This window comes from Equus caballus, chromosome 20 (genome assembly GCF_041296265.1).
Source record: "Equus caballus isolate H_3958 breed thoroughbred chromosome 20, TB-T2T, whole genome shotgun sequence".
Lineage (NCBI taxonomy): Eukaryota > Metazoa > Chordata > Mammalia > Perissodactyla > Equidae > Equus > Equus caballus.
The window spans coordinates 18,243,004-18,266,832 of record NC_091703.1 but is presented as its reverse complement, the minus strand read 5'-3'; the positions used below and the strand labels follow the sequence as shown (position 1 = coordinate 18,266,832).

The following is a 23,829-nucleotide window of genomic DNA, read 5'->3' as shown; positions in this document are numbered from 1 at the left end:
TTTTAGAAAGAGGTCTGTGTTCTGTTCTTCAGTGTATTCTAGACTCAGTCTCACTCGGCAGATACTTACTGAGTGCTTTCTGCAGTCCAGGCACAGTAATTGCATGGAAGAATGTGTATAGCCTACAATGGTCACTGCCCTCAAGGTGATCACAATATAAAAAGAGGTAGACAAATACATATACAGCTTAATAAAGTTTAATAAGTACTAACGATCTTAGAAAAAGATCATTGGAAAATTAGGAAAAATAATATATTTGAAATCCATCCTAGAGAGTACAAATCACTCACATCACATCATATCCACTCCTAAGGGAAGGAATCTGGTGGTTAGGGTTTCAAGGGAAGCTGTGTAGTTTGGAGGAAGGTGCAGAAAAGCAAAAAAAAAAAAAAAAAAGTTGAATTATGCCTATCTTCTTCTCATTGATTGTGTTTATTGGAGCAGCTTTTATTTTGTTTTTCATCCTCCCAAGTTTTCTTTCTTTTTGATCCAAATTCTCCATTGTTATAAATAGGTTGATTTTTGAAAATTTCAATCTTAAAGCATGGCTACCTGTTTATAAATGTTATCCCCTAGCCTAACTTCCTTCCTCTCCAGTCAAGCCCTCCCATCCTTCTCCCCACCCCAGCCCAAGAGCTTGTGGTAGGAGCTTCCTCACCATCTCTACCTCCAGTAGGTTCGAGGAAGGAGTAGCACTTTGGTAGAATTAGAAAGATTCCTGGAATAACTTTTTCAGCCTCTAAAATTGGCCAAAAAAACCTCCCCAAAACCCCTCCCACCCTGTTCTGGATGCCTGTGAGCTGCCCATTTGCCTCCAGCATGAGAAGACAGTGCCAGCAGGATCCATAATTAGTGATTTTATGATATTGTTAAGCTCCCTGGGCATAAAATTCTCATTGACATTTGTAATCCTATTATTGTTCAACTTTCACACGTTGAACTTTCAGACAGTTTTTAGGAATCTAGAAGCCCCTGGATCATTGCTTCTGAGTGGAACCTAGAAGGGAGGGATGGCATGGAGTCCTTCTGGGTGACCTGGTTATGTCTCACTTATCATGGAGTCCCAGTCACCCTGCAATTCGTTCCTTTTTGTTCCAAGGGGACCCTAACAGGTTTAGATAAGTTCTTGTTTTGAATGTGTGCGCATTAAGTAAAAGGGTGTGGCTGCTGCTAATGATAAGCTTCTCTAACTGAATAAGTTATAGGGCAAAGTACACACAGAAACTGGAGTCGTATAACCATTTCCGTCCAGCTCCACCCCTCTGCTGAGTCTGACACGTGCTGTACTGGGCTCGCAGAGTGCACATCCAACAGTGAACAGTCACAGCACTCTGTCACCTTTTTCCATTTTCTCTCAAAGCACTAATTTGATTTTATGTGTCATTGTTTAAGAGGACCAGAAACTTACCCTTTTTACCCCTTGCACTGTCAAATTAGAAAATATAAGTAGTTGCCATAAGACAGGGTAAAATCTTGTCTCAGTGAAAAATCCATGACAACCCCAAAACATGTTTTCATATGAAGGACCCCTGTTAACTTTATAGTTGCTAATATTGACTTTTGAGTCACTGAGCTCTTTATAGTTTCTGTGAATTTCTGCTTCATTTGGGTAACAAAAATCTAGGATCGTTTAAAGAATTGTTTCCAATTGAAATTTTTTTTTTTTAAAGATGGGCACCTGAGCTAACAACTGTTGCCAATCTTTTTTTTTTTCTCTCCAAAGCCCTCTAATATATAGTTATATATTCTAGTTGCGAGTGCCTCTGGTTGTGCCATGTGGGACACCCCTCAGCATGGTCTGACGAGCAGTGCTGTGTCCACGCCCAGAATCCAGACCAGCAAAACCCGGGCCGCCAAAGTGGAGTGTGCGAACTTGACCACTCGGCCACAGGGCTGGCCCCTGAAAATTTTATTTCAATAGTTGCAAAATGTGAAAAATGCCCTATATTTTATATTAAAGCAGAAATGTGTTTGTGCCTTATATCAAACTCCTACTTTCCTCTATTTCTTACGTATCGCATGCAATTTTCTTTCTTAAAATTGTTACCTTTGGGAGGAGTGACTGGAACTTGCTGAATTTTTTTTAAACAGCTGTATTGAGAAATAATTCACATGCTATGTAGTTTACCATTTTAAAGTGTATAATTCAGTAGCTTTATTATATTCAAAGTTGTGCAACCATCACCACAATCTAATTTTAAAACGTTTTTTCATCACCCCCCAAAAGAAACCATGTGTCCAAGTCATTTCCCATTTACCCTACCCTCTGCCCTAGGCAACCACTACCTCTGTCTCTATATATAGATTTGCCTATTCTGGATATTTCATATAAATGAAATCAAATAATCTGTGCTATATTATTTTCCTAGTGTTTTGGTGGCAGATTACCACAAACTGGGTTGCTTGAAAGAACAGAAATTTATTTTCTTACAGTTCTGGAGGTCAGAAGTCCAGAATCAAGGAATCATTGGGGTTTATTCTTTCTTTAGGACTCAAGGGAAAATGTATTCCATGCATCTCTCCTAGCTGTTGGTGGTTGCTGGCATTCCTTGGCTTGTAGATGCATCACTCCAGTCTCTGTCTCCATCTTCACATGGTGTTCTCCCTGTGTGTCTTCACGTGGCCTTCTTACAAGGACACGAGTCACTGGTTAGAGCCCTCCCTAAGCCAATATGATCTCATCTTAACTAGTTACATCTGCAGGGATCCTATTTCCAAATAAGGTCACATTCTGAGGTTCTAGTGAGCATGAATTTTGGGGGACACTATTCAGCCCTGGACAGTGGCCTTTCATGTTTGGCTTCTTTCACTTAGCACAGTTTTTCAAGGTTCATCCATGTTATAGCATGCATTAGAACTTCATTACTCTTTTTGGCCAACTAATATTCTACAGTGGGGGTGTACCACATTTTATTCATTCCCTCCATCATTTGATGGACATTTGGGTTGATTCTACATTTCAGTTATTGTGAATATGCTGCTATGAAAATTCTTGTACAGGTTTTTGTGTGGACATATGTTTTCATTTCTCTTGGATTTGTTTAACTTTTAAATCTGTCAATTACAATACATATTTATGTCACTTTGTAGTAATGGCTGTTTTGAAAATTCTCATTCATTTTCTGCCTCTTCAATTTGCTTTGTATTTCAATAACTTTTCAGTGACTCATTGTTGGGGAATTTTGTTTTGTGGGAAATATGCTTTCTTTCCTTTCAACTCATTTAATGGAAATCTGCTAACATTAGAAAGCTATCTAGTCTTGCGCTTGCTAACCTCTGGTTCCTTGCTGATTTATGCCCTTCCTTGTTTTCATATATTAAGTAGTAACATTTGATTTTTTAAAACTATTTAGAAAGCATGTTCTCTTTGTGGTATCATGTAACTTTCTTTGCAATCCTGTGAGATCTCTTGAGGCTGCTCTTTTCTGGCTGCTAAAATTGGGATCCAGTTGATTTCCTTTTAGAAGACCAATTAGGGCTTAACTGACACAAGAGGATGTGCTTCATCCCTCAATACCACAAATCTGTTGTTTCTACGGCGCTCTTTTTGCCAGGTGCAGAGAACATCTATTAACCACCAGGGAAGGCTCATTAGCGTAGGCCAGTGCTTCTCAAACTCTGGCCTGTGTCAGAATCACCTGGATGGCTTGTTAAATCACAGATTGCTGGGTCCCACTGTAAGTGTCTAATTAAGTAAGTCTGAGGTGGGGCCTGAGAATGTGCATTTCTAACAAGGTCCCAAGTGATGCTGATGCTGCTGGTCCCAGCACCCCATTTTGAGAATCATGGGTCTAGACAACTAAAAGTGTTTACCATTTTGGATATCGTTCAACCAGGGCGTCTCAAAATTTAGTATGCCCGTGTATCACCTGGAGGTACCTTTAACTGGCTCTGATTCAGTAGGCCTGGGGAGGCTTCCAAGATTGTAGGTTTCTAACCAGCGCTCAGATGATTTCAGTGCTGCTTCGTGTAGCAGGGGTTGAAACAGTGGCCATATGCCGTCCTCTGCTTGGGTAGTTCTTTGTTTTTGTACAACTGTAATAACTCTACATTGAAATAAACTTGCCAGCTTTAAGCTGATGAACAGGATGATTACAAGGTAATGATTACTGATTACAAGGTAATGTGTAATGGAAGAGGGGTCTCCAAGTTACTTGGTTATTCTGGGAAACAAAGTCAGAGGCTGAATGGTCCACATTAGACCCAAAGAGTAAATAAATGGTTCAGACTTTTAACATAATATTTGGAGTAAATTAAAATTCTCCAGTGTAATCTTTTAAATGTAGGTTTCTAGGTTCTGAAATATATGTTTCACGGGTGCTGTGATTGAAGAGAACAGATTCTTATAGGGATGCTAAATTCTTTTAAATTAATGGAGTTTTTGTTTTTCTTTCTCTCAGCTTCTTGACAAAGTAATGTAGTCTTGATTATATCAACTGTAGAGCCTTATTCTACATATTTTATACTTATTACCTAGAAGGATTATTATTTTATGAAAACAAAATATTCCATAAAGCTGATTTTTAAATTTTTCCCTTGGCAGATCACTTACCACCTTGGGATTAGTTATCTCATCACTGGCTGACCAGGCAGCTGGCAAGGGCAAAAACAAATTTGTGCCTTATCGAGATTCAGTCCTCACTTGGCTTCTTAAGGTAATTCATTGTTCTGCTGTTTCCAGCTAAAGATTGGCTGTTTCAGAGGTGACACCTGAAAGGCATGTGCAAAGCTAACTGAATATACAGCAAACTCTTAACCATACTGTTATTCTAATTCCTGGGAATACAAAATGAAAACTGGTTTCTATTCTCTTTTTTCCCATTAAGATGCTGTTCGACAGGTATTATTCATTGTTGTGAATATAGAGAGACCACATTTCATCTTGTCATGGAATTATTTGCGAAATACAAACCCACCTCCACATCACATTTTCTTCACAGAGAATATCATACCTACACTGCTTTCTTCATATGTGTTGCGTGCAGAATGAGCCTCGTTTCCTAAGATGCTATTTGAAATATTTTGCAGGACAATTTGGGGGGCAACAGCCAGACCTCCATGATAGCCACCATTAGCCCAGCAGCAGACAACTATGAAGAGACCCTCTCCACATTACGATATGCCGATCGAGCCAAAAGGATCGTTAACCATGCCATCGTGAATGAGGATCCCAATGCAAAAGTCATCCGAGAACTGCGGGAGGAAGTAGAGAAACTGCGAGAGCAGCTCTCGCAGGCTGAGGTAAAATCAGCCTGGTGCTCCCTGTTTTGGAAGTTCCCTTGTGGTCTCTGAGTGGTGAGGACGTGCTTGCTTGCAGTCCTCGGTCTTCTAGGTGTGGTTGAACATTTCTGTGTTGATTGGCATCTGCCAAGCTTTGTGCAGACAACATGAGTAATGCAAGACTTCTGTCCTAGGAACTTAAGATGAGGAAGCAGACAATTAAGAGAGAATTGCTGCTACTGCCTAATGGTTTGCTTCAGTAAATCAATTGGTCCTTGAGCACAGATCTCTTCCAGTGTGAAATCCTAAGAATGAAGTGTCTTGTTTTTATTAACGTTGCAGACTATATTCCCAAAGAGCCTTGCAGTTTTCAGGTTAATTAGTTGTGTGTCGCCTCCTCTTTACGTCGTGGAAGATGGCATGATCAAGGATATTTAAACATTAGCAATAATTCAGAATTCTCTTTTTATTTTTTCATATATATCAGACCCTGGCAGGAAATAAAATCAGGAATTTTGCATTGTTACCATCTTTCTTTGGCTTTACTCAGACTTTAGTAATCACACCCTTTTCCAAGTAGCTGTTGCTTTATGCAGGTTACTGGGTGGGGCACTGTCTCACTGGACATACATAATGGGACTGAGATGAAGGTTAAGTGCCTTAGATTAAGTCAAGTGCTTCCACATGCCAGGACTTGGGTGTACTGAAGGCTAAGTTCACATTCCTTCATACCACTCTCTTCTGACCCCGCTTTTGTTGGGAGAATATTAAGTGTGGGGGTGGGGGGGTGGAAATGGTAATAGTCATTATCTGTTGAGCACTGGTGGTGTACCAGGCACTGTTTAAATACTTTTTATCTATCAGCTTATCTCATCAAAAAGTAATAAGTAATCAACAGGAGATTAGAACAGACAAAACGGAGTCGGAGTCAAAGGCGGAGATCTGAATACTCCACTGATGATCATGGCAGTTGCGTTACAACTGTTTACATGTCTTTCTCTTCTTCTGGGCTGTGGTATCCTTTAGTTCAGGAAGCTGTGTTTTATTAATTTTTTTCATCCCTAACCCCTAGTACAACATTGATCCTGGAAAGCACTTAGCACAATGCCTTGCACATCATAAGTGGTCAGTAAATGTTGCTATTTTTGTTATCATCATTATAATCATTATTCAGTGCATCAAGCATAGTTTTTTTATTGATGCCAAGAAGGGCAGCAAAACACCTGAAAAATAAAATGCTAATAAACTTTGAAGAGAGTCATGATCCTAGAAGGAAAGTCTTAACAGTTCTGGAATATGTTTATAGGTGATGATTTCTTTCTTTCCTCATCTCTGAATCTGCGTTTCCACTGTGAACATATAATCTAGGCAGATGGCCAAAGGAAAGAGAAGAAGGGCCACGGCAGGTTCATCTAGAATTTCCGTGTGTGTCTCCTGTACCCAGCACTGTCACTCTCAGGCTCTGTGAACACTGTGAGACTCAGGCATACTCAGCTAACTTCCAGATCATCACCCCTCCAGCTTCTTATCCAAACTCTACCATCTTTCTTTTTTTTTTAAGGCATGCTTTTTTTTTTTTTTTTTTTTTTTTTGGTGAGGAAGATTGGCCCTGAGCTAATATCTGTTGCCAATCTTCCTCCTTTTTTTTTTTCCCTCTCCTTCCCAAAGCCCAAGTACATAGTTGTATATCCTAGTTGTAAGTCCCTCTAGTTCTTCTATGTGGGATGCCACCACAACATGGCTTGATGAGCAGTGTGTGTGTAGTGAACCCTGGGCCACTGAAGCAGAGCACGTGAACTTCACCACCACGCCACCAGGCCAGCCCCTCTACCATCTTTCTTGTTCATAAGGTTATACTCTGTAGAGGCTCATGTTACTATAGGATATCAAGCATATCATTGCCAAGTAAAGGCCTCCCCAGATTTTTTAAGCTACATATATCTGAATTTAGACCCTTCAGTTATCCTCACTGAGCACACTCAGAGGGAAATTACTGCTCTTTTAACCAGCTATCCTGCTTCCAAGAGATAAATAAGCTAAGTTTATTACCATAAAAAGGAAAGTAGTTTAAAGGACCCAGATTCAAATTTTAAAATAAATGAGAAGAATCTTCAACTTTTCTGGTAGGTTAATATAACTGGAATGTGTTTCTTGGTAATGTGCGTTGGTCTCTGTCAATAAGATCTTATTTTTCGATAAGAAAAAGAAATCTGCTTAAGTAACCTTTTTTCCTGCTTTTCTATTTTGAGGATGAACTTTAGCATCTTTTAGGTCTTTAAATGTGAAATTTAAGTATGATGGATAAAATTACTCTGTAATGATTTGTATCAACTTAATTCAGGGCACTAGTATTTCTTTTTCTCCTTTAAATAGTAGCCATCATTTATTCTTATATTTCATTTGAGTAATAAAGGTCTAAAACCCATCCTGACAGTGTGCAACTTAATTGCTTCCAATAGACTGTTGATAACTGCTTAAGAAGGACAGTAAGTGATTGTCTTGTTTACAGTGGTGAAAAAAATTAGAAAATCAGATAGCTCTGGTTTCATTTTGAAGGCTATGAAGGCCCCTGAACTGAAAGAGAAGCTGGAAGAGTCTGAAAAGCTGATAAAAGAACTAACAGTGACTTGGGAAGAGAAGCTGAGGAAAACAGAAGAAATTGCACAGGTAGCTTGATAATTTAGGCCTAAAATGTTGTGATTCTTTTTCATTTGCTGTCTTTTTTGTATAGTCATTTGTCATCCTCAAAAAGTATTTTGGGAACCTCTTTCTGCTCAACTAGCGACTGCAAAGATCAGTTTTAGACACTAACTTAGTGTCCTTTGACAACTAGAATTTGGTCTATATATTTGCTAAGTGTTGGAGAGCATTGAATTTGAACAGGCATGGTACAGGAAGTATCTTTAATATTTCCTGCTTTTCATATTTGAATAAAAATCTGTTTTGTGATTTTAGATCATCTGGCAAAGCATGTGGCTACCTGATTGGCAGAGAATTTGTAACATACACACAGCAGCACATCATAGTTTTTTCCATGTATTTGATACTTTGGGCTTGTTAGAAAATGCTGTATGAACTTTACATAAGATAAAATATAAATCAAGGGCTAATTCTGCATGTATTTGTGAGTGTGTGTGTGAATTATGAATCTCTACACTACAAATTTCATTAACATTTTAATCCCGTTGACCACTTATAAATATTGGACCATCCCAATCAAGTAGTTTGAAAGCAATGACTGGGACCTAGTTTTGCCTTCTGCTTATATGTTTCTTGTAGATATCTTTCACACACATGCACGCGCATGCGCATCCCCTGTAACTTCCTATCCCTCTTAGATTGCTTCATGTTTCTTCCTAGCACTTAGCATCATTGGAAATTCTATATTTTACTTGTCTGTTTTTATGTTGGTCTGTCTTTCCCCAACAGAATATAAGTTTTCATGAAAGAAGGAACTTTGTTTTGTTTGCTGTTGTATTCCCAGCCCTAGATCAGTACCTAATAGATGAATATTTCTTGAATAAATGAATGAATTCAAGGCCCTCTGCAACAGGGACCCAACCTGCTCTTCCAGCCCCATCTCTCACTTCTTTCCCACATTTACTAGGAGTTTTTGGCACCTGAAATCATCCAATATGCCCACAGTCTCTACTGTGCTTTCCTATGCCCTTCCCCTAGAACGCCCTGCCTTGATCTTGCAACTCCCCCATTTCTTCCTGTTGAAATTCTCCTTATGCTTGAAGAATCATCTCAAATGTATTCTTTTCCTGAAGTCTGTCCTGGTCCCTTAACCCATCATGCTCTCCCTCCTTTGAAGCCCCGCAGCATGTTGTTCCTCTCCCGTGCCACAGTTAGGTGGTCTTACCCCCTCTACTAGACTGTTAGCCCCTAAAGGCAAGATGCGTCTGGTTAACCCTGGTGCCCCTGTAACACTGACACCCGATGTCACAGATTTTAGACTCTCAGTAAACTTGGTTGAGCTGAGTAGAATGTGTCATTTCATTGGCATTGTCCCCAGAAATAGTGACTTAAACTTTCCATGGATACATTTTATGAATAGAACAACAAATAGAGTTCCCTGCTTTTGTGTTTGGGTGCACAGGAGAGGCAACGGCAACTTGAAAGTATGGGCATTTCCCTGGAGACATCTGGTATCAAGGTGGGAGATGACAAGTGCTACTTAGTCAACCTGAATGCAGACCCTGCTCTCAACGAACTTCTAGTTTATTATTTAAAGGTAAGAGAGTATATAAATAGATAGTGCAATCCTGATTCATTCATGGACTACTCCCAAGTGAATCTGGGTACCTGTCTCCATGATTTTGCTTTTTGTATCCAGCTTAGCCCTCATGGGCAGTAAGAGTATTGATAGTACAGTCTGGTTACCATCGAGAGTGAAAACTAGCTATTTTGTGTTATCCTAGGGCTGTGCAGTTGGGGCAGACTTCCTGTGAGTGGAGGCATCTGTGGGGCACGAGGAGGCAACTGAGGGTGTCCGTGTGATCCCTGGCTATGCGACCAGGATTCTGAGAATCTCTGGATTCAGCCACAAAGAGCCTGAGAAGCTCTGGAGAGTCCCTCTCATGCTTCTGAGTAATTTTAAGGAGATCTCAAGATCAGCACAAGCCTAAAGCAGACCCTAGTGGTAGATTAGACAGCTTGGGTTCTCCCATGTCCATCCCTTCTAAACCTTCATCCTCAGGAAATAACTTTTGGTCCTATAATCACCCTTCAAGTGTGGAGATGGGATGTGGCCTTTTGGATTTGGCTCTTTGGCCTCAGTGTACGCCACTGACCACGTTGGATAGCTTATTGCAGTGGTTCTTAAACTTTCTAGCCTCAGGGTCTATTTACATTGCTTAAATAAGTATCAAGGACTCCAAAGAACTTTTGTGTATCTGGGTTATATCTGTCTATATTTACTGTATTAGATCCTAAAACTGAGAACATTTAAACATACACTTGAGGCTGGCCCAGTGGCATAGTGGTGGGTGTGCTCCAATTCAGCAGCCCTGGGTTTGCAGGTTCAGATCCTGGGAGTGGACCTACACACTGCTCATCAAGCCATGCTGTGGTAGCGTCCCATGTACAAAGTAGAGGAAGATTGGCACAGACGTTAGCTCAGAAACAATCTTCCCCACCAAAAGAAACACAAAAAGACAATCTTGTTTAAGCATACTGTCCATTAAATCTTCAGAGCAACAACTTCATCACACATCCTGTAGCCTGTGGAAAACCCCGCTGTACACTTGTGGTAAAATGAGAGAGCAAAGGCAAATAACACCCTAGTATTTTTATTAAAGTCGTTTTGACCTCATGAGCTTCTCGAAAGTTTCTCAGAGACCCCAGTGGTTCTCAGACCACATTTTTAGAAATCCTGGCTTATTTTATTGTGAGAAGTAAGACTTCTCTTTGAAATAGAACACCTGACTGACATTGATGTGGGGCACCCCAGCTGACGTAGGGCACTCAGCTGACCATCAGGGCATTTTTAATCATACACACACAATTTCTGAGTTATGGTAGTGTATAAATACATGTCATAGTAGTTAAATAACTGTCCTGGATTGGGGACCTGGGGACTTGAAGCCAGCTTATATCCACTGTCCATACACCTAAATTTCTAAATGCAAAGGTATTACCCAGTTGTGAAAGGTTAGATAGGCTCCTTGTTAAGGATTCTGATCTGCCTAGCGAATATACAAAATGCAATGGAGAGTAAGCTAGAAGTGAAGCAAGGAGGCTCAGTCTTCTGTCCTCTTTATTCACTTTTCCCAGAGGTATAAATATGGCACCGTAGCCCCTGACTTGTTGAGAGTCCGCTCACAGACTTAAGATCTGTTCATTTAGGAAATGATTAAGGGGTAAGGAATCATTTCTGAAATCTTAATTTTGAAAGACCAAGCCTTACACTGTCTCTGTTGAATAGGGAAGTATTATTATCACAGTGATTAAATGATTTTTAGTGTAATAGGGAAAACAAAGGGGACTCACGGTAGACTGAGTCACAGTCCTCATACGTCTGGGGTTTGAGGTCCTTAAAATCACACTCATCTGTACATCACATGACCCAGAGGCTTCAGTACACTATGTAATATTGGCATTAGAAACTCACTATTTTTAGCATTTTAGAAGTTATATGTTTGAAAATATGACTTTGCATGAAACTGCTTTTAGTGGTTCTTGAATTTATATAGCTGTTTTCAAAGCACTTTCACTGTCAAGTGATCCTGAAAAGGATCCTGTTGAGGAGATCAAATAGATCATCTTGTCCTGGTTTTGCAGAGAAAGAAACTGAGACTCAGAGTGAAATGGCTTACCTGTGGTCACATAAATATTAAGTGATCGAGTCAGAATGGGAGCTCAAGGCATTCTGTCAGGTCCAGTTTGCTTGTATGTTAAAACAGTATCTAATAACTGTTGATCGGAGTTTTGTGGGGTTTTTTTGTAATGTTTAAACATTTCTTAAAATTTAGTGTGTTATGGTGAGCTTTGACTTACAATACTCCAAATATCTCACATCTCCTATCTGATTCACTTAATATTGTCGTGCGTATGTTGTTGGATTATTCTTTGATTGTGATAAATTTTTATGAGTTACTTGTAAGTGTGGGTTTTTTCTTTCTTTAATAAACTGTTTCTAGGACCATACCAGGGTGGGTGCAGATACCTCCCAGGACATCCAGCTCTTCGGAATAGGAATTCAGCCTGAGCACTGTGAGATTGACATTGCATCCGATGGAGATGTCACTCTTACTCCGAAAGAAAATGCAAGGTAAGAAGAGCAAACGGCTCCTTAGCATTCCTTGTGTGCCTGATTTTCAGAAGGAGAAGACTGCCGCTTTCGGTCTGCTTGCTTCAGTTATAGCAAAATTAAGGCTACGCTGGGTCCTGGGGGATCTACTTCCCGATTGTAGAGAGCAGGAGAGCAGCATTTAGGAGCACCAGCTTTGGGGTAGGCTGATTCTACCTTGACTGGCAGGGTGATTTTGGATAAGATACTTTTTTTTTTATCTAAACTTCAGTTTTCTCACATAGTAAGTGGGGCTAACAGTAAACAAAACTTACAAATCACTCAGCTCAGTCCCTGACACATAAATATTAAGTACAGTTAGTTGTTGTTACTCAGTGTACTGTATTGTGTAAAACCCAGTTAATCAGATAATTCCACTCTACGAAAAGTTCCTAAACAAGGCTATAATATGTAAAAATTTGAGAATTGACAGGATAATATATTTGCTTTTTAACTTCTGTTAAAAATCTCTTAAAGTATTTAATAATCAGGTATAAAGTTTAAATGAAGTCCTATAACAATATTCATCAACACACAAACATTGTCATTCAGAACACTCATTTTTATGAAGAAAACTTTACATTCATTTCAAATTCTGTTAATATCTGCCTTATAAATTTCTAAGTCATGAAAAACTTAGAATAACAGTAATAGCATGCATGATTCATGAAAGTTTGTAGGTCTTGTGTTATAGTGATATAATTGTTAAGATATTTAATGGTGAAATGATACTGTTCCCTGATTTTTTCTTATTCCAGTTTCAAATAATCTTTAGCCTTATTCTGTATCCCCCTATGTTAGAAGCTCTGGATTTTTTTTTTCATACTCTTTCTTTTTTTCCCAGCTTTACTGAGATATAATTGACAAAATTATATATATTTCAAGTGCACAAATGATTTGATTATATTCTCTTCTAGCACTATATCTAAAAATGATTTTAATCAGCAAATTTCCTCATACCCAATTCCAATTCCATGGGGTTTTTTTAATTCTACTCTTCTTCCTTCCCCTCCCTGCCCGATCTCTTCCTTTCCTGGAAGAGGTGGTCCATTCCAGGTCCATTTCCAGGGTGGTGGTCCATTCATCCAGTGTAATTTGCTCCAGGCTCTGTTCTGGAAATGCCCAAATATAGGAACGCAAAGCCTTTTGGAAGAGAACGTATAAAAACAACAATTATTATACAGGAAGACAAGTGCTCCTTCTAAAGTGATCTTTATAACCTGCAAATCTGATCTCTATGGAGCGTGGGGATAGAGGTTACAAGACTGGAGGCAGGGGGATCAGTTAGGATATTTATTATGATGTTGATATGGGAACACAGCAAGCGGCAGTAGAGGCGAAGAACACAATGTATTTGTGAATTATTTGAAAGTCAGCAAAGCATAGTGATGTGCTTAGGGACAGAATGGGGTGTCAATTAGTAAAGGAAAAGAAGTCAGCAATGATTACAGGTTTCTGTCTTGGGAAACTAGTTAAACAGTGGTGCTGCTAAACCAAAATAAGGAATACACGAGGAGGAATGGGTTTGGAGGATGATAGGCAGTGAGTGGTGATGAGTTCAGTTTGAGATACTTTGAATTTGAAGTGTCTTTGGTATACTGACATGGAGATATCAGTTGGACGTTGGATTTAGGGCTGTAGAGCTACACTGAAGATATAGAATTGGGCATTATCAGTGTGGCCTGTCTTGAAAGTGGGTCTGGAGTGTAGTGGAAGGATTAAACTGGTGTTTTAGGGATGTTTTAACAATGGTCCATGAAGGAGGCTGAGACAAGGGAGCCAGAGAAGCAATAGAGGTAACAGCAGGGTACAGTAATGGATGCCAAGGGAAGAGAAAATTTTAAGGAAGAAGAGGTTAAAATAGAAGTTAAAAAGCTTTTATTAGACATAGCAATTAGGGAGACACTAGCAACCTTGGGATGTTTACATACCATTTGGTTGTGGGTATGGGAGGAAAAATATGAAGAAGAGAGATGGGAGATTAGGAAGTGGGCCAAGAATCTTGGTTGTGAAGATGGAAACAGAGTTGAGAACATAGCAAGAGAGAGACATGGGGTTAGGAGACAGTCATTATTTCATCACATCTATCCTCAGGTTCACTAATTCTTCCTTTAGTCATGTCTTACCTACTGCTTAACCGTTCTGTTGAGTTTTTAATTTCAGTATCTCTATTTTTTTTCCATTTCAGTCACTTTGTTGAATTGCTAAGGAACATAACAACAGCCAAAGTTGACACGTTAAATGGGGATGTTTAAGAACAAAGTTAACATGTGATATTGTTTCTCATGTTATTTATTTACTTACTTCAGGTATAATTGACATAACATTATATTAGTTTCAGGTGTACAACATAATGACTTGATATCTGTACACATTGCAAATGATCACCACACTGAGTCTAGTTAACATCCCTCACCCCACATAGTTACAGAATTTTTTCCTTATGATGAGAACTTTTAAGATCTACTCTCTTAGCAACTTTCAAATAATGTAATATAGTATTATTAGCTGTAGTTGCCATGCTGTACATTAAATCCTTGTGTCTTATTTATTTTGTACCTGGAAGTTTGTACTTTTTGACTCTCTTCACCCATCTTACCCACCTCTCTCTACTTCTCACTGTAGAAGTTCAGGAAGTTCTTTTTTAGGTATGCCTAGACTCTATTGGTAGAGTCTTGTTTTTACACCATTGTGTGCCTTTAATAATTTTATTTTTACTTATTTTATTGTCTTTATTTGAAAATTCCGTTCTCTGAAGTTGTTGGGGCTTCAATCCAGCTGTTTGTTGTGTCTGCTGGTAACTTTGTTTCCTAAAGCAGTACGTGATTTCTTAGGTGCGCTCATTTTCAGCAGGAGTTTATCTGTAGGAGTCTTGTGGCCTGGGTGAGGGAACATAAATTCCTGCAAAGGGGTTTTGCATTTGCTTATTCCAAGTACCCCAGGCATGTGTCCAACTAGAAATTACTTTTTATGCTAATTTCTTGGCTTGGGTAAATTATCAAGCCAGGCAGTTTCCATAACTTTTTCCTTTTTTATGTTACTGTAATAAAAGCGTACTGTAAACAGCAAAATGATCTGTTTATATATGTATTTAGGAGTGTGTGTATGTGTGTACACCTACATGGGGGGGGTCCTGTAAAGATACACATTATCACAAAAATTAGCAATAAGTACGAGAGGCAAAGCTTATTGTATTCCTCTCTGGTTTGTTCTGGAACTGTTTTTAGTTTTATTCTATAATAACACTGACCAATACAACTTTTTGAGATAATGTAAAGGTTCTATATCTGCTAGGATCATTTTAGTAGCTGGGAGCAAGACAGTACTATTGAGCATTGAAATATGGCTAGTGAGAATGAGGAACTGAATTTTTTTTTAAATTATAATTCAAAGTTTAAAATAATAAAGGACACTGGGTGACATATTTCTATTATTGATCATAGTGCTATTCCTAGAATTTCTGGAGGGCTTTTTAGATACTTTAATAAAAATAGTCAATTTTTTTTTTTGTAAAAAGTGACTAATGAATTTTTTTACGTAGAAGAGATAGGATTCTATAAAACTTTTAATCATCCTTTTGGCAAAAATATGTATATATGTATACATAGATATATATACACATGTATATACATATGCATATATATAGACATCCATATACATATATATTCTGATCTCTTTTTTCCATTTTGCAGATGAATAAATCAGTCCATAGTTCCAAACAGATGGAACACAGACTTTTGAAGCTTGAGTTAGAATATTGAGAGTCACTGATTGGCAAGAATAAAGGGAACGTGTTAGTGTAAAATATACACACCAAAGTTTTATGATGTTTATGTGTGACAGATCAAAAACATTTCAGACGGTATTTCCAGGGTATTTTTAATAATAAAAACTTAGCCACCAGACCTGAAAGATTGCTAACAAGGAGTGATCGTTTTCATACGTGTGTTCTACATACTCCATAACTCTGAGCTTTCGAGTCCTGTAAAGATTAGGAACCAGATAAAGAGACTACATGAAAAAAGTAACTTACTGAAAAAGTAAAACTCAAAATAATATTCATTATTTTTCTCCATGAAACTTCACATAATAGTCGTTTAGCAAATTAAACTCTTAATTAATTAGCTATTAATGAATTCTTTGTCCTAATATTTTGTTTTTAAATACCAACAAAACCTCTTTTTTTTTTTTTGCAAGGGAAGATTCACCCTAAGCTAACATCTGTTGCCATCTTCCTCCTTTTTTCTTCCTTTTTCTCCCCTAAAGCCCCAGTACATAATAGTGTATAGTTTTAAGTTCTTCTGGTTCTTGCATGTGAACCACCACCACAGTATGGCTACTGATAGACACACGTATGAAAACGATCACTCCTTGTTAGCAATCTTTCAGGTCTGGTGGCTAAGTTTTTATTATTAAAAATACCCTGGAAATACCGTCTGATTCTGGAGAACTTTTCCTCTTCCCCAAAAAGACATCACAGTGACTGTTTAATTGTGTCAAAGGATCAGTTGATGAAATCTAATAAGCAGGAAACCCTACGAAATCTTTTGCAGTGGATTACTTGGGCTACTGACCTCACAGTCCCTTGATAGCCAGCAAGCTGTAGCAGAGTTGCAATGTAAGGAAAACTGCAGTGTTGAAAGACCATCACCAAATGGCACTGGGCAGAGTTGCCCCTTCAAGATTTGGTTCAGATAAGTCCAAGACTCACAGAACCCAACAGAAACCCAGAGACACGGTGCCCATCATTTATGGTGTGATGGATACAATATAACAAAGACTGTCAGAGTTGTCTCCCTCACCACACCCGTTTGTTTTATTTTTACAGTTTGTTTTGGTAGCTATTTCAGATTTAAACCTGGTATTCTTTTATGTTTTCCCTAAGTCTTTATTATGGAAAATTTCAAACTTATAAAAGTATAAAGACTAGTATAACAAACCCCTGCATATCCATCATCCAGCTTTAAAAACGAACACCACATAGACAATTTTGTTTTACATATATGCTCTCCATATCTCCTCCTCCCTCCCCTCTGGATTATTTTAAAGCAGATTCCAGATATTATAACTTTACATCCATAAATATCTGTTCATATCTCTAAAACACAAATATTCTTAAACATAGCTTCAGTACCATCACGCCTAAAATAATTAACAGATTCCTTACTAATCATCATATATCCAATCAGTGTCTAAATTTCCTCAGTTGTCTCCTAAATGTTCTTTTCAGCTGTTTCTCGAAATCAGTATCTAAATAAAATTCAACCCTTGTCATTGGTTGTTATGTCTCTTAGGTCTCTTTTAGTCTATGGGATCTCATTTCTAGCCCCCTTATCCTTGCATTTCATTTGTTGAAGATTCCTAGATGTGGGTCCTATAGTTTCCTATAGTCAGTATTTTGTTCGTTATATACCATGACGGCATTTAGCATCTTCCACTGCCCTCTATATTTCCTAAAGTGGTATTTAGAGATAGACGCTTGATTAGATGCAGCTCAATTTTTGACAAGAACATTCCATAGGTGGTGTTGTCTGTCTCCTCCAGGAGCGCATCATGTTGGATTGTCTCTCTTTGAGGATATTGGCAGCCCTTGAGCGTCGTTGCTTAGCTCATGTGTTTCTAATTCTGCCATTCCTTCTTCAGGTATTAGTTAGGATACGTCTGTTAAGAGAAAGTTCCCCTAGTTGGCAGTTTGGCTGCTGGGGCTGGATTTTGTGCTGTTCACCTGTGCATCTTCCCTGGTGTTCCTTCAGGTCCTGTGTAAATGGCGCCCTTGTGTGCAGTACTACCCAGCTGTGGCATGGTGATAGAATCCTGTGGGGAAATAACCACTTTTTTAGGTAACGAGTTTGTGTTCACTAATACTTTCATATACATTTTTTCTGTTATCTATTTAAATGCAAAACAACTTGATTTTCTCTAATGGTGAAATCTCCCACAGAATTAATTTGCCTAAGAGGAAACGGCGAGATTGGTTGAAAGACTTGGAGAGAGAAACAGGCCCGCCAGAGCATGACTTGGATGCCGCCAGTGAAGCTTCCTCGGAACCAGACTATAACTATGAATTTGCACAGATGGAAGTTATCATGAAAACGCTGAATAGTAATGGTAAGGCCCTGACTCAGGATTCCGTCATCTTGGGCAGTTCCTTACCTCACGCCCTTCAATGAGGGATAAGTGTGAATGAACTTAAAAGTATCGTTGTGAAATTTGGACACACAGAGTTGCTGACTCGGTGAGGGGCTAATGAAAATATTCCAGGGCAGGGTCTGCTCCCTCGGGCATGGCTAGGAAGTGGATGGTCCTTTTCTTGATACCTCTTGTTCCCAAGCTAGTTGTAGTAACATTTCCACGCTCCTAGGGTACTGAATGATTGTCATGGAATTCCTTAGCAAATTTCCCGTTACTGAGCCTGTTGTTCCTGAATCCTTCTGTATGAAAATGCCCAGGAGAGGTGAATTCAGAAATTTCAAATAGAATCTAATGGAGAGAGAAATGCACAATGTTTTACCATAAACTCAATTGGAAATTATACCCCCACAGAGACTTATTTAACAAGCCCAGGTAGCTTTTACAAAAATGATAGCTAAAATGAAATGCATTATAAGCTCTTTTGCTTGACCTACACTCCAACCCATCTCAGATCTTTAAAAAGTTCTCCTTAAAGCATTATTTCTAGATCCTTCTTTCCAGAAGGTTTTCAATGTTTATATTGAAGTTCTTTCTCTCTGTGTCTAAAAGGAAGTCCTGTATCTCTTCATATACATGTGCATGTAATAAAACACACACCAAATGCTTTCCTTGCTTGCTATTTTATCAGTCTGCCCCTTCCATTCCCATCTCTAAGTCCCCTAATCTGCCGGCTCAGTGCCTGGGAACTATAAGCAGGAGAGGAAAGTTCCCCTGTTAGCAGGCAATAGGTGGCATTTCTGGGACTAGAACTATTTTGTAAGGATGAAGTCGAGGCTGCATTCAGGAGCGCCTGAGAAAGTTGGTTTTCGGAGTTTTTCCAACCTCACTTTCCCATTCCTCTGCTCTTTAGATACATAAGGATCCCTAACTTGAACCAAAAGAGAACTTTCTGGGATGCTGAAAGCCCTAATCGGGCAGCCTCTGCCTGACGGGTTACTTGGAGAGCATTTTGGTTTTCACAGTTGAGTTCTTCCCTTAAACAGCTACTTTCCCACTCTCCTCTATGAAGAAGCCTGTCTGGAAAGAACTTAAGCATGGCTAGATCAGTCAGATCATTGGCATATCAAATTGGGGATTCTTTTGCAGGAACAAAGATTTTGACATTTTTAGTTCTATTTATGAATTTTGTATCCTGTTTTTAATTATAAAAATGGAGTATGAAGAAAAGGCCAGTTTGAAAACAAATGTGATGTATTAATATGAAGAGTATGGACCAACAAAAAAGAACATCACTGTAAGATTAGGGATAAGGTTAGCTACTGGGGTTTTGACACTGCAACACAGGGTGGACCATAGCTAGAAATCAAGCTTCCGTCCACTCTGCTACTTGCTCACCAAGTTGGGAGGAATCCCAAAAGACATTTCAAAGTGATGTTCAAGCATCAGAATCACATTAACGGATCATTTAACAACATGCCTGGGCAACAAGTCTCCTGTGAGTGATGTTTTGGAAGCCCTAGTGGATACAGGATGTGACAGGAGGATGTAAGCTCCAAACTCCAGGTGGAGGAATGCCCATTTGGAGAGAGGTTATTTCTTTTGATGAGGCTGCAGAATCCCAGATGTCTCTATCTTCTAACTCTGCAGCGTATACAGGTGGTATCAATTTAATCATGTCTCATCCCACATCACAGATTTTCTCATTTTATCCAATTGCTACCTTCTGATCATAAATAAATAAATATATATGTGTATATATATATATATATATATATATATATATAAACAACCCTGAATAACCAACGAGTATTTAGTAAGCATTTGTTAACTCTTCCTATCTTCTTAGCCAAACCAATTAGTCATCAGTGGCCTCACTCATGGTATTCACATCAGTTGTCCATTTGCATTCTAGATCAGGCCTTGTTCTCCAGTGATGATTTGTCTATTCAGAAGTAATGTTTCCCATCCTCACCTCTTAGCCAATCCACCAGTAAATAGAACTCCCTGTGGGGCGTGCAGATGTGCTCTGATACAAGTGCTGAAATGCTGGTGGCTGGACACCGTTCATGTGATTCACCTCTGCTACTAGGTGGCTTCCCGATAATAAGCCTGTCTGCCTGGTGGTCGTCCCCTTGGTGGTCCTACTTGAAGATTCTCTTCCCTCTCATGTGGTTTCAGATGAAGCTCCTCCACAAACGCTGGGATAAAGGTTTTAACTGATTGGCATTAGCATGAGGGAGCTTGACTGGTTTTAGCAGTGCTGCTCATTGATGCTTGTGCTACATGCTTTGGCAAAATCTAACTAATGTGACTGGGAAGAAGCTAAAGTTTTCTGCCTGACAGGGGTACTCTGTATTCTTGATTGAGGAATGTTGCTTTTTTTTCAATTATGATCCCTCCCTCCCCATATCCTGACTCCATTGCCTTCCAATGGTTAAAATCTGGTAGCTATTCTTTTCCCAATGCACCCAACAGCACAAAAGTATTGTTGGTGTTATTGCTACTGTTACTAGTGGCATTTATTACTGTTGAAAGCACAGCAGACCAGGACATAGAACTTCCAGATACATATTCACCTGCATTATCACAGTAATAGACTAGAATAATGTGTTTCTGAGTCTCTAGGGTAAATAATGATCTAAAGTCCAATTCATTTGAATTAATAGTAAAAGTAAACCTAGTATCTATAGACGGTAATGAATTCTTCCTGAGGGTTCAAAATTGGAATGAGACACTCATCTGTTTTCACAGAGTCAGTGGTAGGTCCAAAGTGAAGAGCAGTTAAGGGGCGAGTGAAGGGTCATAGAGCCAGTTTATTCCATCTGGGATTGAAAGGTTCTTTTTCCCCCCCAAGGATCTACTTCCTTTCAATTCGGTGTTTCAAGCACTTGGTGTGAATTAATTCTAATTCTATTTATCACATAAATGCCCTCAGCCTTTTGCACCATCACCATCTTTTTTCTATTCTCAGGACAAATAGGTAAGTTTGAGCTCATTCCATGTTTACGTACGAGGTAAAGAATAATCTAATAAAAAAGAGAAACTGTTATGCCCAATGTAGTCCTTCTCTCTTCCTAAAATACCTGCTTCTTTGGTATCTTGGCCTTAGGCACCAGGCTCACTGAGTTTTAAAACAGTTCATTCAAGAGGAAGAAAGTGACGGAAAAATAAAACTGGACAATCTCTTAATAGTTGATTGGTCACTTCAGCATAGGCCGAATAGTCTTCAGCTTCTGTCCTGGGCCTTATCATAGGTTCAGATTGACTTGCTGATTAGGATGATCTATTTAAAAATTATGCTGTATTGTGATAAAGGCTTGAAACTGGTCAGTTAATTTGGAAAAAAAATGTTATCAAATATGTCTAAGAGAAAAGTCTTTCCAGACTTGTGTTGGGATCAAAGGGGGAAAAAAAGGAAGGTAACCTCAGTCCCTGTACCTCTCCCAGGACTGTGTATGGCATGGCCAGACCTGGAGTCCCCCGGGCAGGGCTCACCGAGCTGTACTGTGGCAGGCTCAGGGGAGGGCTGCTTTGAGTTGCTCTCTCTTCCACATCTGCATGTTGATTTGTGGCCCCTAATAAAGCCTGGTGAGTAGTAGGGATGTTATGTCATGGCAGCTGCGAACACAGTTTGAAGCAGCCTCAGTCACATTGCCTCTGTGTTGGCATGGAATCTTGGGGTGAAATGCCCCCTGCCTCAGCCATTTGGGATCATGTGTGTTTCTACACACCCCTGACAAGTGCAAATGAGGATTAAATACCTTATTCAGTGTCTTTTAGCAAAAACGCTGGAATATAATTTTATAAAATGGTGTGTTTTCCGATATTCTCTCTCAGGAAAAGATTCATAAACACTAAGGGCCCTTGAAAACAAGGTTCTATATAAATGGGGAGCAGGGACTCTGTCCTTCCTTTCCTAGAATCTAAATAGGGAAAAAAGGTCTAGTGTTTGAGCAATATATTTTTTAAAAATTCTGAGAGAACTTTTCTTCTCTAGCCCTTACATTTAGAATTTCTTCAGACTCTTTCAGAAAAGCTCGTCGTGTTATGCATGTTTTTTCGGAAGTTGTAGGGTATGTCAGAAGTTCTCATGCTTTGGAGTACATAGATTTTCACTCTGTGGAAAAGGTCTTACCCACTCGTGGTCTGCCTGTGTGTAAGAGGTTTTGTTTGTTTGTTTGTTTTGTTTTTTAGGAGTTCATTTTCCATCAGCTTTTGAAGGAACGTATTTTAGACTGTATGTCAGGACTCTATGGAGAAAACTATTCTGCTTTGAAAAAAATGCTGAATTTTAGAATTTTATATCAGCAAAGAACAGTATTTTTAAAAAAATACCTACTCTTTAACAGAGTACTAATCTGAGCAAAACATTGGAGATAAGAATACTACATCAGTTTATGTCCTACCCTAGACTGCTCTGATCTGAGTTCAAAACCTGGTTCTGTCACTCATGACCTATATGATCTTAGGTCAGCTCCTTAACCTTTCTGAGCCCCATTTTCTCATCTTTAGAATGGGAATGTTATCCACCCTTACATTGTAATGTTGCAAGGCTTTCATGAGATGATGCATGCGAAGGGTATAGTGCCTCTACCTGATATAGCCAGGAGCTAGTAGAATTATTATTGCCATTGTGGTTGTCATTTTTATTAAAAGAACTCACCTATACTGTGTGTATCTAGTAGTTTTTAAAATTGTTTTCTACTTTTTGTTTTGTATTATTTAATCTTGTTTTTTTTAAGCTAACATGCTATCTTTTTCTCTTGCTGCTCATTTAGAAAATTAGTACAGTTTACATGTCTATTTCACAAATTGATAGGGTCTTCTAGAAAAGTCAGTCAATAGTCATCATAAAAATTCCTCTTATCTTAATTTCCCACTCTTATCCCAACAATTAAACCGAGAGTAAGTATGTGGAACTATAACACGAATAGCACTGAATAACAGGCAAATGTGTGAATCCCAGGCTAGCCTGAGAATATGAACGCATCTCCTCCAGGTCCCGTGTACTTCAAGGAAATGTTTACTATGATGGTAATTTTCTTATTTACCATCCAGATAATCTAACATACTGTTTCCCTACAGTCTACTCACTTAGAGGGGTCAGTACCTTTCTCCTGTGTACATATGGTCAGTGCCTTCATCTTTTTCCACAGCATCCAGATCATTGGTCATTACCAAGCTAATATCCTGCCACAGCCAGTTAGCTCTTTGGGATTGAGTACTTCCTACACCCCAACCACCACCAGTCTAGCAGTGGCCCCTTTGAGCAAGTTCTGTTAGTATTTCCATACCTATTCACCCACGTGTATGTTGGTGATCTCTAGATCTGCAAAAGCAAAAAATGAGTAATAGCCTTTACTTTTCCAAGTGAATTACCCTCCCCCACTGCCTTTATTTCTTCTTTTTTTTCTTTTATTTTTGCAAGTGAATCGTGCTCTTGGAAATTAGCACCTGAGAAATTGCCAGAACATATACTCAATCAATACTTTCAAACATATGCTATGATCTGTAATTTTCTTCCCTTATGAGAGAAATTCAGGAAGAATGAGATTTGTGGTTAAAATTGGAAATGTAAACCCTTTGCCATATACTAAAACTGATACCAAATGGGCACAGAAATTGACTACCATGAAAATCAAATCTATGTGGCTCTGTCTTTGAAGTCTTCCTACATTTCATGA

General features: G+C 38.9%; 1 protein-coding gene across 1 annotated transcript in view; it reads left to right on the top strand.

The window, feature by feature from the left end:
- The window catches only part of KIF13A (kinesin family member 13A), a 193,794-nt gene that overhangs the window by 131,078 nt on the left and 38,887 nt on the right, over positions 1 to 23,829 (top strand). The window contains 7 exon segments of the mRNA XM_070244119.1: positions 4,544 to 4,655; positions 5,029 to 5,241; positions 7,777 to 7,887; positions 9,323 to 9,457; positions 11,865 to 11,995; positions 17,767 to 17,853; positions 17,955 to 18,121. Coding sequence (XP_070100220.1) covers positions 4,544 to 4,655; positions 5,029 to 5,241; positions 7,777 to 7,887; positions 9,323 to 9,457; positions 11,865 to 11,995; positions 17,767 to 17,853; positions 17,955 to 18,121 — 956 coding nt within the window.